This window comes from Leptonychotes weddellii, chromosome X (genome assembly GCF_054177405.1).
Source record: "Leptonychotes weddellii isolate Sample4059 chromosome X, ASM5417740v2, whole genome shotgun sequence".
NCBI lineage: Eukaryota > Metazoa > Chordata > Mammalia > Carnivora > Phocidae > Leptonychotes > Leptonychotes weddellii.
The window spans coordinates 72,173,027-72,188,516 of NC_138385.1; the positions used below are offsets into that span (position 1 = coordinate 72,173,027).

Genomic DNA, 15,490 nt, shown 5'->3' on the forward strand with positions numbered 1-15,490 from the left:
AATGAGAGAATTGAGAGCTTGTAATCTGGTGCCTGCCTAGTTACTGGAAATTGGAAAATACTAGCGCACACATACATGTATATTGGGGTATGTGTGTTGGGGGGGGGGGGTGGTAAGCAGCCAATCTTGTCTAAAAGTTTGAAAAGGTAAACATACTGGTCATCAATGATCATTTACCCACAGACCTTGAGATGTGAGAGCATAGTCATTCTCCAGTTCAAATAATCTGGGGACCACTGGTCCATAATGAGTGAGAAATTCCAAAAGCTTTCCAATCTAAGCCTTCTTTAATCAGAATCTCATACTATATTCTTTTATAAACATATACAACTCTAACAATCTAAAGTGAGTCAGTATCTCTGAAGGAACAATCTAATCAACTCGAGATTACTTAAAACTGTAGGCTTAGTGACATTAAAATACTTTGTATTTATTATACATACACACACAATATCAAACAAAACAAGCCATTTACTAGAAATAATTGGAGTTATTAGTTTTATGTCAACTTACCACTGAAATGCATTGTAATGGAAGTAGACCAAACCAAGACCATATAAAAAGGCAGCATTCTGTAAATAAAAGGAAAAAGAGACTTAGGAAAACCATTTAACTTGGGAGAGATTCTCTGGTTTCTTTTTAATCAAACCTGCCCTGAAATTAAAAAAAAAAAAAAAAAAACTGTCAGCAGAATTCCATGGGAACATCTAAAATAAAAACCTATTATTCAGGAATAAGAAAATGTTTAGATTATGGTATCCTATTCTCTCTTGCTTCCATCTGTATTCTTTCTCTGGTTCTTTCTTTTTTTTTTTTAAAGATTTTATTTATTTGACAGAGACAGAGAGCGAGAGCAGGAACACAAGCAGCGGGAGTGGGAGAGGGAGAAGCAGGCTTCCCCTCGAGGAGGGAGCCCGATGTGGGACTCGATCCCAGGACCCTGGGATCATGACCTGAGCCGAAGGCAGACGCTTAACGACTGAGCCACCCAGGCACCCTGGTTCTTTGTTTCTTTAACTGCATTTAATTTTATGTTCAGTGCTGCCAGGAAGGTAGTTACAATGCAAAGGAAATGCACAATATAAACCTAGAACAAATTTTAGTGTTTAAAAAAAAACCCCACACATGCTAAAATGACACCTAGCCATTTACATTTGGGGCTTTAACATCAGTGATTCCTGGGGCACCTGGGTGGCTCAGTCAGTTAAGCGTCCAGCTCTTGATTTCGGCTTAGGTCACCATCTCAGGGTCCTGAGATCCAGCCCCGCTTGGGCTCCCCGTTTAGCAGGGAGTCTGCTTGAGATTTCTCTCCCTCTCCCTCTGCTTCTCTCCCCACCCCACCGTGCCTGCGCTCTCTCTCTAAAAAATAAATAAATCCTTAAAAAAATGTAAAAATAAAAAGTAAATAAACATCAGTGATTCATTTTTTAGTACAAAACAGAAAGATGCTTATCCAGACTCATTCTGACCTCTGGCCTCCAAATAGGAACTAGCTAGCTACTCCCTTTTTTCAAAAAGGGCAAATGTTTGAGTATCTATTACATGTTTTGCCAACACATAAGCAAATCTGTTTTGGTAAACCTTATTTGTTTAAAAATAATAATAAAGCTTTCACACTGATCCTTATGAAGAAATTTCTACAAACCTATATTCTAAAACCTGAAAATTTAAGACTTTTAATAAAATGCTTCTTGCCATACAGCCTTGGGTTGTATTTCCCCAGAAGTACACCCTGAGACAGAAGGTTTTAAATATAAGTAGTTTATCTGGGAAGTTGCCCTAGGAAATACCAATAAGGGAGTGGAGAAGTGAGGCAGGGAAGGGAAGGACGTCAATGAAGGGTGCAATATGGCTGGTTATACAACTGGGACTGAATCCTGCTGGGGATCTTTAGTAGACAGCGTGGAACATTCCTAAATCATCTTGCCCTAGGTGTGAAGGACTAGAGTACTTATCCCACAATTGCTATCAGTCACTGGTTAGAGGGGGGAAAAAAAAAATCAGTGATGTTTAAAGTGTAAACAAAAGTGTAAACAGCTGGGTGACTTTTTGGCCTGCAATTAATTTTTTTTAATACTAAACTTTGTTCTAGGATTATATTGTGCACTTCCTCTGACTTTCAAGTACCCTTCTGGAAACACTGAAAAATGTTTAAGTATATCTTAGAATGTAATAAATACAAAGATTTAATTTCATTAAATCCTCATTACCCCCAGCTTTCCAAATGAGAAAATTACATACTACGGGAGTATTCATAGATGTGGGGATTCACACAAAGGTCTCAGACAACATCTATCTCAAAAGTTGATTATTTAAAAAAATTTTTTTAATTTGCTTGGAACTGGGTTTAATCAGGATCATTCATTTATCACCCCACCCCCACCCCCTGAAATAATTTGAGCATTTACTAGGTGTCAGGGACAATACTCAAGGGTTGAGCAAGCCAAACTGATAAAAACATACTTCCCTGCTGTCAAGAAGTATGCAACCTAGTCTGTGCAGGTGATGGGGAGTGGGGAGAACAGTGATATTCAGAATGCAGGAGTAGTTAATTCCAAGTCATGCAGTGTTCGACCCAGAAAGTCTAGATCTGAAAGACAACTGTCTTCTCAGGTGAGAGAGACTGCAGGGAAGGGAGCACGGCTGATTAACATCTGTCACGGACTGAGGTAATTACCAGAGAAGGTGGGGTGGGGTGTGGTGGAATTTCCGGAGGAGCATTTCTGCTTTCAAGAAATACCTGGCATCTCCCAATAGTCCTTACTTTGTTCCTAGCTTATCCTTCCCACTCTAGGAAATCTTACCCTATCCCTGCCACCTTATAAATTCTATCAATTATTCAAGATCTATTTTAAATGGTATCTTCCCCATGAAGCTCTGTTGCTTCTCCCACCTCAACCCAGAAGTAATCTTTCCAACCTCTAAATTTGGCCCCTGCACAATGCCTCTATCCTAAGACATTATTAATAGTAAGAACTTAATTTAATGCAAAATGCTAATATCATCATTTCTTTTTGAAGGTTCAAACAACTCTATGAGGTGGTGGAGGGCTTCCTTTATAGAATAAAGAAACAAGGATCAGAAAGATTAAACAACTTGCTCAAAAAGACAGGTACTAAGTAGTGGACACAGGAACTGAATCTAGGCCTGCCTCCAGGGTTCACTCTTAACTACTATATTTTTGTTATTTGTGTACGGACTAAAACCCCATCTCATCAGACAAAAATGCCACAAAGGCAAGAATGCTAATCATGTGTGTATCCCGTTATCACCCAGCACAGTGCCTTCTACACAGCAGATGCCCAAAGGTTTATTAGTAAATTGAATCACCCAGTATTTAAGCTCAGTTATTAAACTCAGCTCCCTAGATGACACAGAATTAGTATGAGGAACAGTTCCTATTAACCAGGAGCTTATACATCTCAGCAAGGAATTAAATCTCATTTTTCCGTTACAGTAAACCATGTAATTCAAACTTTTATTGAGCATCTATTATGAGTCATAGCAGAGTTATCAGCACTAGGAAGACAGTAGTGAGCAGACAAAAATCCCTAACCTCAATGAATTTACGATTTAATGACAAAAGATTATGAAATTAAGTGCATAATAATACATTCCAAGCTACAACCATTTAAGAGTTAATGAAGTATAATAAGGACTAGGAAAACAGGTAGTACACTTGGGTACTGTTCTCAAGGATAGCTGGGAAAGGAGAAGGAAAAACAAGCCATCTCAGCCAGAGGTTCTAACACCCATCTTTAGAAACAGTGACCTGGAGGTGTGAATGGCTACATTCTCTTAAATAAATGAATTCTTTCCCAATATACAATCTCACCACAAATGCCAATAGCATCCCCACTGAGAAACAAAGGTTTATGGAAAAAGATGACCTGAGCCAAGGCATTGATATGGAAATTAATTTAAATACGATGTAGTCATTCTTCAACCTATACTATGAAGAGTTAGGGGAGTAACTTTCTGGGAAATGTACTATTTAGTAAATATACTCCTGCTTCAATACAAATCTTTAGAGGTTAGAGTATCCATACCAGGAGTCAGCAAACTAGGCACACGGATGAAATCCAGCCAGGCACCTGTTTTTGTAAGTAAGTTTTGCCAGAACATAGCTACACCCAACCATTTACTTATTGTCTATGGCTGCTTCCAGCTCCAAAAGCAGAACTGAATAGTTGCAAAAGAGAGACTATCAGGCTTACAAAAAAGCCCAAAATATTTACTATCTGGCCTTTTACAAAAGAAGTTTGCCAACCTCTGACCTTGACTGTATTACAGTACCCATCACAACCCCAAATTAAGAAATTATAACCTGATGAGATTGCTATCAACTTACACTGAAGGTTCTTATAGTGTGTCTACAGTAAAGTTATTGTCACGGATGTGGTTCATTAAGTTAGCAGTTCACCAATACCAGAGTCCATAGTAGTGTTTTCACTGATCCCCAACATAGCTCTTTTTTTTTTTTTTTAAAGATTTTATTTATTTATTTGAGAGAGAGAGAGAATGAGAGACAGAGAGCATGAGAGGGAGGAGGGTCAGAGGGAGAAGCAGACTCCCTGCTGAGCAGGGAGCCCGATGCGGGACTTGATCCCGGGACTCCAGGATCATGACCTGAGCCGAAGGCAGTCACTTAACCAACTGAGCCACCCAGGTGCCCCCCCAACACAGCTCTTAAAGAAACTCCTCGGGGCGCCTGGGTGGCTCAGTCAGTTAAGTATCTGCCTTCCGCTCAGGTCATGATCTCAAGGTCCTGGGATCAAGCCCCATGTCGGGCTCTCTGCTCAGCAGGAATCTGCTTCTCCCTCTACCCCTCCCATCCTGCTCATTCGCTTGCTCTCTCTCATAAATAAATAAAATCTTTCAAAAATGAACAAAGTTGGAATGCTGGCAACCCTTTAATTAGAGCAGAGCTGGCAGGTACTGAAAATAGCTGAGAGCTGTGACTGTACAAGACTGGGGATGTGCCTTTCTAAGGAAGAGGATTAGGATGCAGGTACTCATGTTTAATTTTCTTAAAATCGAGACTACAGCACTCCCGCTAGTAGTGCAGCAGCCAAGCTGAGAGCTTTTCTCTTTCCTAAAAAGGTTGTGATTATATTCCCATTATCTAGAAAAAAATTTAAGTGAAACAGTAAGACTTTCAGGTCATACAGACATAATTATAATTCCCTTATTAGCCAATTAACATGAGTAATTTGTATTACTAGTACAGTCTATTTTGCAACAACATGTACCTTCCCCCTTACTGTTTTCTATGCTCTTAGGATCAGACAAAATACATTTCTCAGCCTCCCTTGCAGCTAGGAATGCTCAAATTACTACATTCTCACCAGTGAGGTATGTATGATCTCATGATTCCCTTAAAGGAAAGCGTTGTTGCCCTTTTTCCTCCTTCTCTGACCAGTTCCTCAGAATGCAAAACCAGTTCCAAGGCATAAGAAAAAGACAACTCAAGAAAGGAAAAACAGAGACCAATTCCAATTATGAACAAAAATGCAAAGATACTGGGGCACCTGGAGCATCCCAAGTCTGCTTGGGATTCTCTCCCTCTGCCACTCCCTCCGCTTGCACTTGCTCTTTCTCAAATATTTAAAAAAAAAAAAAAAGTAAAGATATTACATGTTAGTGACCCCAATCACCAGCAATGATAAAAACTTATTACCAATTTGAACTTACCTCAGAAATACAAGATTGGTTTAAACAGAAAAAATATAAAACTATCTCAGTGGCTGCAGAATAAGCATTTGCACACAGAAGAAAAATGCTGACATTTAAAGTGGTATTTTTAACAGTTGGCTTTTGGTAAAGAAGTTCCTTTCTCTTCTTAGTTTGTTATTTACAAAAAAAAAAAGTAACTTTAAGTAATCATACTTAATGGTAAAACATTTAAAACATTCCCTTTAAGAAGGAAACAACAAATGTACTCTATCACCTCTTTCAATCAATACTGTGCTGGCATCCTAATTACCACAATAGCAGGCAAAAAGATAAAAAAATTGGAAATAACAAAATAACCATTAATTACAAAGGCAGGATAGTCTACATAGAAAATCCAAAGTAACATAGTCAAATCAGCCAAGTTAGTAAAAGTTAGTGAAACTGCTCAATAAATTTAACATATAAAAGCCAACTGCATTTCTATATATAAGCAGAGATTTAAAAAATTTAAAAGGACATTTATAATAGCAATAAAGCTGTAAAATATAAAATATACCTTATAATATGCACAAGAACTTCATGGAAAAATAACAAAATTTTATTGAGAAAGACAGTAGTCTCTTTACAATGAGGGTTTGTTTTTTTTTTAATGTACAAAGTCAATGCAATTTCAATCAATCTGAAGTCATTGTGTTTTATTTAACTTTAGGACTCTAATTTCCAGCACTACAGAAACTGACTCGATATTGAACAAATACTGAAACAAATCTAAGCCTCCAGATCTGTGCTACCTGTTGTAAACCCATTTACCATCTATCCGGCCCTTGCCTTTCTTTCCGCAACTTGAGTCCTATACCCCCAACAATAACCCTAGGCTCTAAAACAGGAGTCCACAAACTATAGCCAGTCAAATTTTTTCTTTTAAGCCCAAGAGCTAAAAATAATTTTTACATTTTATAATGGTTACATTGTAACTGATTAATTAAATATCTACAAAACAGCTGATGTTGTCTCTTGGCCCACAAAGCCTAAAACATTTACTATTTCATTCTTTTAAGAAAGTTTTTGGACCTCTGCTCTAGACCAAGAACTTGAGAATTCCCTAAACACCTACTGATTGTACTTTCACATGCTGGCTCAGTTCTCTTCTTGGAAAGCCTCTCCAGGTCTTCTAGCTGGAAAACTGCCATTAATCCTTCCCTCAAATTGCAACTTCTCTGTGGAGTGTTTCTAATCCCCACTCAGACTTTCTCCCACCCTTTATTCAAAGACACACACTTCCACCCCCCTCATGGCCCTCAACACCTCCAATATATCACTTACCAAAAACATATGCTTATTTGTGTCTCCCCTCACAAGAATATGGGCAACTTGAGAGCAGGAACTATCTTACTTACCCCTGTGTATTGCCAACAAAGCCCTCGTCTATGAATGTAAAAGCCGGTTAGTGACTGACATAACTACTGTAATAGAAAAAGTCACTGAAAAGTCAGAAGATGAGTGCAGATTCCACGAGTTCCCTAGTTTCTGCAACTTTTTATCAATGGTTCTTTTAGATAAGCATACTACCGTAATTCAAAAGCTTTTCTTTCTTAAATTCAAGTGGGGAAAAAAAAAGGGAGAAAGGGTAGGTTTTATGTATTTTAAAAGTTCACAATTATAAATAAAAGTATATCAGAATTGTTTAATAAAGTATACTTAATAGAAGTCATCAGGAAGCAACAGAACTTCCTCCCATTTTAACATGTAGCTTACCATCTTCTATTTGTATAATCAAATACATAGCAGCATTAACAGCATACACACAATTTTTCATTCCTACCTTTCTACTTCATACTATAAACCATAACAGCAATTTCTAAACTTTCCTGACTCATGAAAGACCTTAGGTTTTGCTGCTATTGTTGAAGGGGATCAGAACATGGTACTCCCAAGTATGCCACTTTGGTGTAAGGATTATTTTGGGCTGAAGGCGTCTGAGTTCCTCGAATCCCTCATATGTTAAAAGCAGAGCCTCCTAAAAGAACCCAAGTGTCATAACTCCCTCCCAGAGAGGAACTCTGACTTTGTCACAAGACTATCATATTTCCCATCTAGTCTCCTAAGGGCTCATTTATTTTCCGAAAAAAGCTGTTTTCCTGTAAGTGCCCTTTCTCCCTCTCATCACCTACTAAGTTGGTATATAGCTCCAAATTCTAGCCACCCTTGGAGTTACTCATCACTGAGTTCTCCCACAGGTATATATGCACTGCATGTGTAAACTGTTTTTTTTTTCCCCTCCTGTTAATCCGCCTGTTTTAAGGAATTCATAGGCCCTAGCCTAAGAACCTAAGTAGTCAGAAGAAAGATTTTCTTCCCTACATTTTTTTTTAATTATTATGCCATTTCTTCACGGTAAATAGTTGTTGAGTAAATAAGCTTTTATTATTAGCTAGTATTACAAAGCTATTTATTATAATCACTAATAGTAAACATGTAATGGCATGACAGAACAGTCATGAGATGACTGGCAAATTTTCACTATTTCAAAAATGACTCATTTGTTCTGAACTAGGTAAGAAAAAGTATGATCTCTCAAGAAATAAAATTTTTAATTACATAATAAACACCCTTGAGTTTTGAAATGTTAAACAAAGATTAAAATTTAATTATGGATTACAGATCAATGATACCTAATTGTTCATTCTGAATTCCAAAAGCCTCTAACAAAAACTAAAGGTGATCATAAATCGGCCACCAAAATTCTTTGGGTAGGAAAACCCTGACTTGAACTGAACTGACAGGAAGTCTTTATTTACTTACCACTTAATATAACGAATCATACTATCACTGCAGAGATATAAGTATGCTGTTGCCACAGGGGATATTATGTAATACAGTAAATGCATTATCATCTTTCTGAAATCCCCCCTCCACAAAAAAATCCACTCAACTACACATAATTCTGCATGCAAGAATTTCAGATGAAGAAATTCTTCACCTGGGGCCCTATAGAATGGTGAATCACTTTATTTTTTAAGATCTAATTATAGAGGACAGGTTTGAAGAGATGCAGTTTGAAGAAAGAAGTGCAACTAAAAGATAATTATCTCAGTCATATTTTTTTTTAAAAAATCAATCATATACTTATATTCTTCAACTTACAATACACTGTGGGTATAAATCACACAAAATTAGACAAAACTACAAATATAAAAAGTTAAACCTAAAAATCACTGTCATGAATATGAATTCTGATCACCACCAGCCACTGGGTAAATACTCATTGGCTCACAAATAATACTGTTACATTGTTTAATGATGTTTAGAAAACAGAAATTAAAGTAAGTAGCATTAATGTCTTTAAGTGACAAAATCTGGTACAAATCCTTGAATCCTGAGAGAACCAAAAATGTCTACCCCCAAACTTAGCCTGGACCTGAGAACCTAAACCACACCTGAAAGTCTTTTTTTTTTTTTTTTAAGAGTTTATTTATTTATTTGACAGAGAGAGACAAAGCGAGAGAAGGAACACAAGCAGGGGGAGTGGGAGAGGGAGAAGCAGGTTTCTCGCTGAGCAGGGAGCCGGATGCAGGGCTTGACCCCAGGACTCTGGGATCATGACCTGAGCTGAAGGCAGCCGCTTAACGACTGAGCCACCCAGGCGCCTCCAGAAAGTCTATCTTAAAATGACTTTGCCAGTCTTCTGTTTTCATTAGCATTACTTTACTTTTCCATGTCTCCTGCCCAGGCACATAGTTTGTTCATTATTACAGTAACCATCAATTCTTCAATGAAAAGCATCAAGAATAGTTTGAGGTCCAATATTCTTTGAATCCCTTAACTCAAATTCCTTGCCTTGCTATAATCACCATTTCTGGACTGTTACATTTGTAGAGATTCTTACCCAATCAAGCTCCCAAATTGAAAGACCTTTTTTTTTCTATGTTATGTTAATCACCATACATTACATCATTAGTTTTTGATGTAGTGTTCCATGATTCATTGTGTATAACACCCAGTGCTCCATGCAGAACGTGCCCTCTTTAATACCCATCACCAGGCTAACCCATTCCTCCACCCCCTCCCCTCTAGAACCCTCAGTTTGTTTTTCAGAGTGAAAGACCTGTCTTAAAACAAAGTTTCAATTCTCAATCAATTCTGACCTTACCTTTTCCCTAGGATACCAACAAAGCTTTGCAGAGGTGGTGTTCTCCTTTAACATGGTAAGCAATAAACTCTGGTTTGTGTTCTTGGTATTTGGGGAGTCAGCTTTTGACACCTGGGAGGATCTCAACTTTCCTGTTAAGAACTCTGTACAACTAGGGGCGCCTGGGTGGCTCAGTTGGTTAAGCGACTGCCTTCGGCTCAGGTCAGGATCCTGGAGTCCAGGGACTGAGGCCCACATCAGGCTCCCTGCTCAGCGGGGAGTCTGCTTCTCCCTCCACCTCTCCCCCTCAAATAAATAAACAACAACAACAAAAAAGAACTCTGTACAATTAGAAACTACCAATGATAAATTATTCTGATGGCTAATTAGTATTCCATGTATTGGGCATCCCATAATTATGTTCTCTTATTATTCAAAATATCTACAGTAAGTTTTTAAATAATAAATTTTACATTAAGTTTTCCTTATTATATGTAGGTAAGATTAGAGGGGAGTTCCACTGCAGGCAATGGTAGACTAATCTGTTTTGGTCTTAAATCCCAATTCCCTCTTCTACCCAAGTAATTAGAGCTAGAAAAGCTGGACAAAATATTGTTTTAAATCTGTCTTCAGGCCTCAGACAACTACCAGAGCATCAAGAACTTGCAAAGTTACAATCAGTAACAGCCAAAATTCATTAAAAACCAAATGTCCTTCTACAATAAAATGAATAAACTGTGGCATATTATATAGCAATGGAAACAAACTACTGCAATATACAACTGCAGGGATGAATCTAACATATACAGTACTGACTGAAAGAAGACAAGACTTTAAAATATGCTGCACGATTACATTTTTATTAAGCTCAAAAGCAAGCAAAATGGTATCAATACGTTATCACACTACTGCTTCCAATGAAGGCTAATAAGTAAGATGACACTGGTGAAGACTCTCCTAGAGACAGTAACTATAAAATAACTATAGTTTTATAAAAACTATAAACTCTGGTTTATAGAATTTATAATACATAAAATAAAGCAGCTAACTAAAGGCACTGAAGAGTAAACAGAAACAGGCAGATTCTAGTGGAAAGACGTGGTAGTATTAATAGTGGCCCCCAAAATGTCTATATCCTAAATCCCCAAACTGAGAATATTCACTTTACGTGGCAAAAGATACTTTGCAGTTGTGATTAAATGGACTGTTATATGGGAAGGTTATCCTGAATTACCCAGGTTAGACCCAATGTAATCACAAGAGTCCTTAGTAAGAGGGAGGCAAGAAAGTTAAACGCCAAAGAAGGCAATATGGGGACAAAATGCAGTAAGATACAGGGTCATGAGCCCAAAGAATGTGGGCAAACTTCAGAAGCTAGAAAAGGTAAGCAAACAGATTCTCCAATAGAGTCTCCAAAAAGAACAAGCCCTACTGACAACTAGATTCCCCTAAGACGCATTTGGGACTCTGCCTTTCAAAACTGTAAGATAATTAAATTTGTGTTTTTAGCCACTAAATTTGTGGTAAGTTGTTAAAACAGCACTAGGAAACTAATATGAAAGGCCATGCTTAGAGGAGGAAAGTTGTATGGGCTGAGTTCCATTTTCCCAGCTATTAACTTGCTGCCAGGCATAGCACATGTTTAAGTGGGTCACTAGTAGAAAAAGCAGTCTAATACAGAAAACCTGAAGACTGGAAGCAGAAGAAATCACAACCCACTAAATAAAGGGAAATTCCAGAAAAGAAAGAGGCAGAGAATTCTAAATTCTGTCTATCCACATGTCTGACTCCTGTATGCAAGTTACAGACTTAGAGCTAAGTTAAAGACAAAAGATCTAAGTTGATACTTAAGTTGCCACCCGAAGGAAGTTGAGTTTGCAGTTGGGAGTCCAATAAAGATAACTGCCTGATAAAAGAGAAAGGGGGAGGGGGACCTCCCTAGAAGAAAATAATAGAACCAAGAGTTAGCATAATTTTCAGAATGTCCAGTACCTAACACAAAATTACACAACATACAAAGATTCAGGAAAACAGAACACATTCTCGAGAAAGAAGAAAATCAACTGAAACCAAACCCAAAATGATAAAAATGCTAGAAAATGGCAGACAAGGGGCACGTGGATAGCTCAGTTGGTTAAGCATCTTCCTACGGCTTGGGTCATGATCCTGGGATCCTGGGATCCTGGGATCAAGCCCCAAATCAGGCTCCCTGCTCAGTGGAGAACCTGCTTGTCTCTCTCCCTCTGCTGCTCCCACCACCACCCCTCTGCTTGTGGGCACACGCGCTCTCTCTCTCTGTCAAGTAAATTTTTTTTAAAAAATTTTTAAAAAAAGAAAATGGCAGACAAGGATTTTACAGTTGCTATTCTAATTATCATCAACAAAACATGCTCATTATTAAAAAGACAGGAAATCTCAACAAAGAAGGAGAAATGATAAAAAGAGAACCCAATGGAAAATCTGTAACTGAAAAATATAACACCTGAAATAAAATTCAGTGGATTGAACTAATAATTAAATGACAACAAAGGAAAGAAAAGAATAAACTTCAAAATAGAAAAATTATCCAATGTGAAGACCACAGAGAAAAGGAAAAAAATAAGAGCGCTTCAGGGACATTTATATAAAAGCAAATTATCTAACCTGCATGGAATTGGATCCCCAGAAGAAAAGGAAAGAGAATGAACAAAAAATTATTTGAAGAAATAACAAAGATTTCCCCTATTTAATGCAAATTCAAAATGCTCCAGCAAGATAAATATGAAGATGATCATGCAGAGATTTATCATGATCAAACTATAGGAAGCCAAAGTAACAAGCAAATCATGAAAGAAGTAAACAAATTGTGTTCAGGGACAGTGGTTCAATTAAGAGCTGATTTCTCATCAGAAAGAGGAAGGCAAGGAGGTAGAACTTCACTTTAAAAAGGCAAGCCAAGCCATAATTCCATAACCAGCAAAAATGCCCTTTAAAAATGAAGTCAAAAAAATATTTTCAGATAAAAGAAATTCATCTCTGCCAGATCTTTACTATAAGAAATGCTAAACGAAGTTCTTCAGCCTAAAAGAAAATGATAGTACATGGAAATGATTCACAGAAAGTAATGATGAGTATCAGAAATGGTAACCATATGGGTAAATACAAACCATTACTATTAACACTGTAATATATGGGTCTGTTCAAAGCAAAAGAACATCATCTTGTGGAGTTAATAATGTAAATTTAATAGATATAACAACTACCCTATAAAGGAATTGGATGGGTAAGAAGTGGACTTAATTGCAAACTTCCCCTATTTTATGTAAACTGATACAATATTAACTGAGACTTGATTGTGAAAAACTTAAGGTATATACTATAATCCCAGTGAACGAATAATGAAAAGAAGAGCTGAAATGGACAACAGGAAAAGTAAAGTGAAATTGTAGAACATACTCAAATATCAAAAAGGGGTAGGGAAAGTAGGTAAGGAAGAACCGTAGACCAAGAAACTGAAAGGACAAACAGAAAAGGAAAAATCAAATTAAAGATGCAAACCCAATCATATAAATGAGTACATTACTGTGAATGATTTAACAGTGCAAGTAAAAGAACAGAGATTTTCAGACTGCATAAAAAAAGCAAGACCCATTTATAAGTTATCTATAAAAGAATTGTAAATATAAAGATACCAACAGGTTGGAAAGAAGAGGAAAAGGATATATCATGTAAATAACAAGCCTAAGAAGGACAGAATGTCTATATTAAAATGAGACAAAGCACATGTCAAGACAAAAGGGATTACCAGAGGTAAAAATAATATTTTATAATGACAAAAGGGTCAATTCATCAGGTAAAAATATCACAAATGTATATGTACTAGTAAGAAAACTTCAAAATGTATTTTTTTAAAAAGGGCAAAATTAAAAGACAATTCCACAATCATAAGTGGTAACTCTCAGCAAATGACTAAGATAAAAACCATCAAAGACAGAAATTTGAAAAACACTATCAACTGCCTTTACCTGATGTTTACAGCATAATACAAACAAATGCAAATCCTGCGGCTGTTTTCAAGTGTTAAACCAATAAAAAAAAGTCTTAATATATTTCAAAAGAATGAAATCATACAAAGTATGTTATACAAATAAAAGAGAATTAGAAATCACTAACAATGAGGGGCGCCTGGGTGGCCTAGTCGGTTAAGTGTCTGCCTTTTAAGCGTCTGCCTTCAGTTCAGGTCATGATCCCAGGGCTCCCTGCTGAGCACTCCCCCTGCCTGTGTTCCTGCTCTCACTGTCTCTCTCTCTGTCAAATAAATAAAATTAAAAAAAAAAAAAAATCACTAACAATGAGATATCTAAAATAACCCAAGTATTTTGAAATTATATAACATGTATCCAAATAACCCATAGGTCAGAAGAAAGAGAAAGTAGGAGACATTTTCAAATAAATGGTAACAAAAATACAAAATAAAAAAATCTGTGGGATACAATTAAAGCAATGCTAACAAAAATAGACACCTTTAAATACTTATATTAGGGGGAAAAGATAGAAAATCAATCATCTAAGCTTCCACCTAAATAAGAGAAAATTAAACACAAAGTAAGCAGAACAAATAAAGACAATCAGGAATGGATGAAATATAAAACAGAAAAATAATACTGAAAAAAGAAAAATCCATGGAACAAAGATTTTTGCAAAGATCAATACAACTGATAAACCTTTAGCCAGGCTGATCAAGAACAAAAATATCAGGAACAAAAGAGGGTATACTTCATTACCAGTTCTAGAGTTATTAAAAGGAAAATAGAGTTATAATAGAAAACAGCAAATCTGAAAATTATTGTTGGGGAATACCATCGAAAAGAACACTTGCACAGTATATGTGACTAAGCCCAGTTAAGGCCTCTTTATAAACTTACAAGACTTGGCAGGTGGGGTTCAGGGATCCATCCATTCGTCTTGCTGCCACCCAAGACAAGCCTCATCTGTAAGTTTCTTTTGCTTATTAAAAGTGCCATCTACCAACCTGGAGTGGGCCAGCCCCTTTCACTGGTCTCTCCCTGTGTTCTGAATACAGGGACCAGTTTCAGATTTGTTCTTTCAAAGGCACAATTAGGGGGGTCGGGGGGGACGGAGAGCAAGCCACAGACTGTGAGAAAATATTTCCAAAACACGTATCTGACAAAGGGCTTCCTCCAGAATATGTAAATAGCCCATACAACTCTATTAAAACAAAAAAAGAAGTTAAAAATGAGCAAAAGAGGGGCGCCTGGGTGGCTCAGTTGGTTAAGTGTCCACCTTCGGCTCGGGTCATGATCCCAGTGTCCCAGGATCGAGCCCCGCATCGGGCTCCCTGCTGGCGGGAAGCCTGCTTCTCCCTCTCCCACTCCCCCTGCTTGTATTCCCTCTCTCGTGTTCTCTCTTTTATTTCTTTGTAGTCAAATTCATCAGTCTTTTCCTATTTTGAGTTCTAGGACAGGTTTTTTCCTTGTTCCCAGGTGTTAGAAAAATTCACCCACATACTCTTTTAGTACTTGAATGTTTTTTATTTTTATTTTTTAATTTAAATCTCTGATCCATTTGAGATTTAATTTATCCTTGATTTATAGTGTGAGGAACATTTATCTTTTTCCTTATGGTTAATTATCCCAACACAATGTATTGTTAAAAAATCTATCCTAAAAATCTAAAATGACAATT

At 37.0% G+C, this 15,490-nt stretch overlaps 1 protein-coding gene across 8 annotated transcripts in view; it reads right to left on the minus strand.

Annotated features, from left to right (window-relative positions):
* The window catches only part of KDM6A (lysine demethylase 6A), a 199,156-nt gene that overhangs the window by 106,512 nt on the left and 77,154 nt on the right, over window positions 1-15,490 (minus strand). For all 8 annotated transcript variants that reach the window (XM_081808961.1, XM_081808960.1, XM_081808966.1 and 5 more), the window contains exon 5: window positions 514-572. In XM_081808961.1, coding sequence (XP_081665087.1) covers window positions 514-572 — 59 coding nt within the window. The remainder of the gene's footprint in view (window positions 1-513; window positions 573-15,490) is intronic.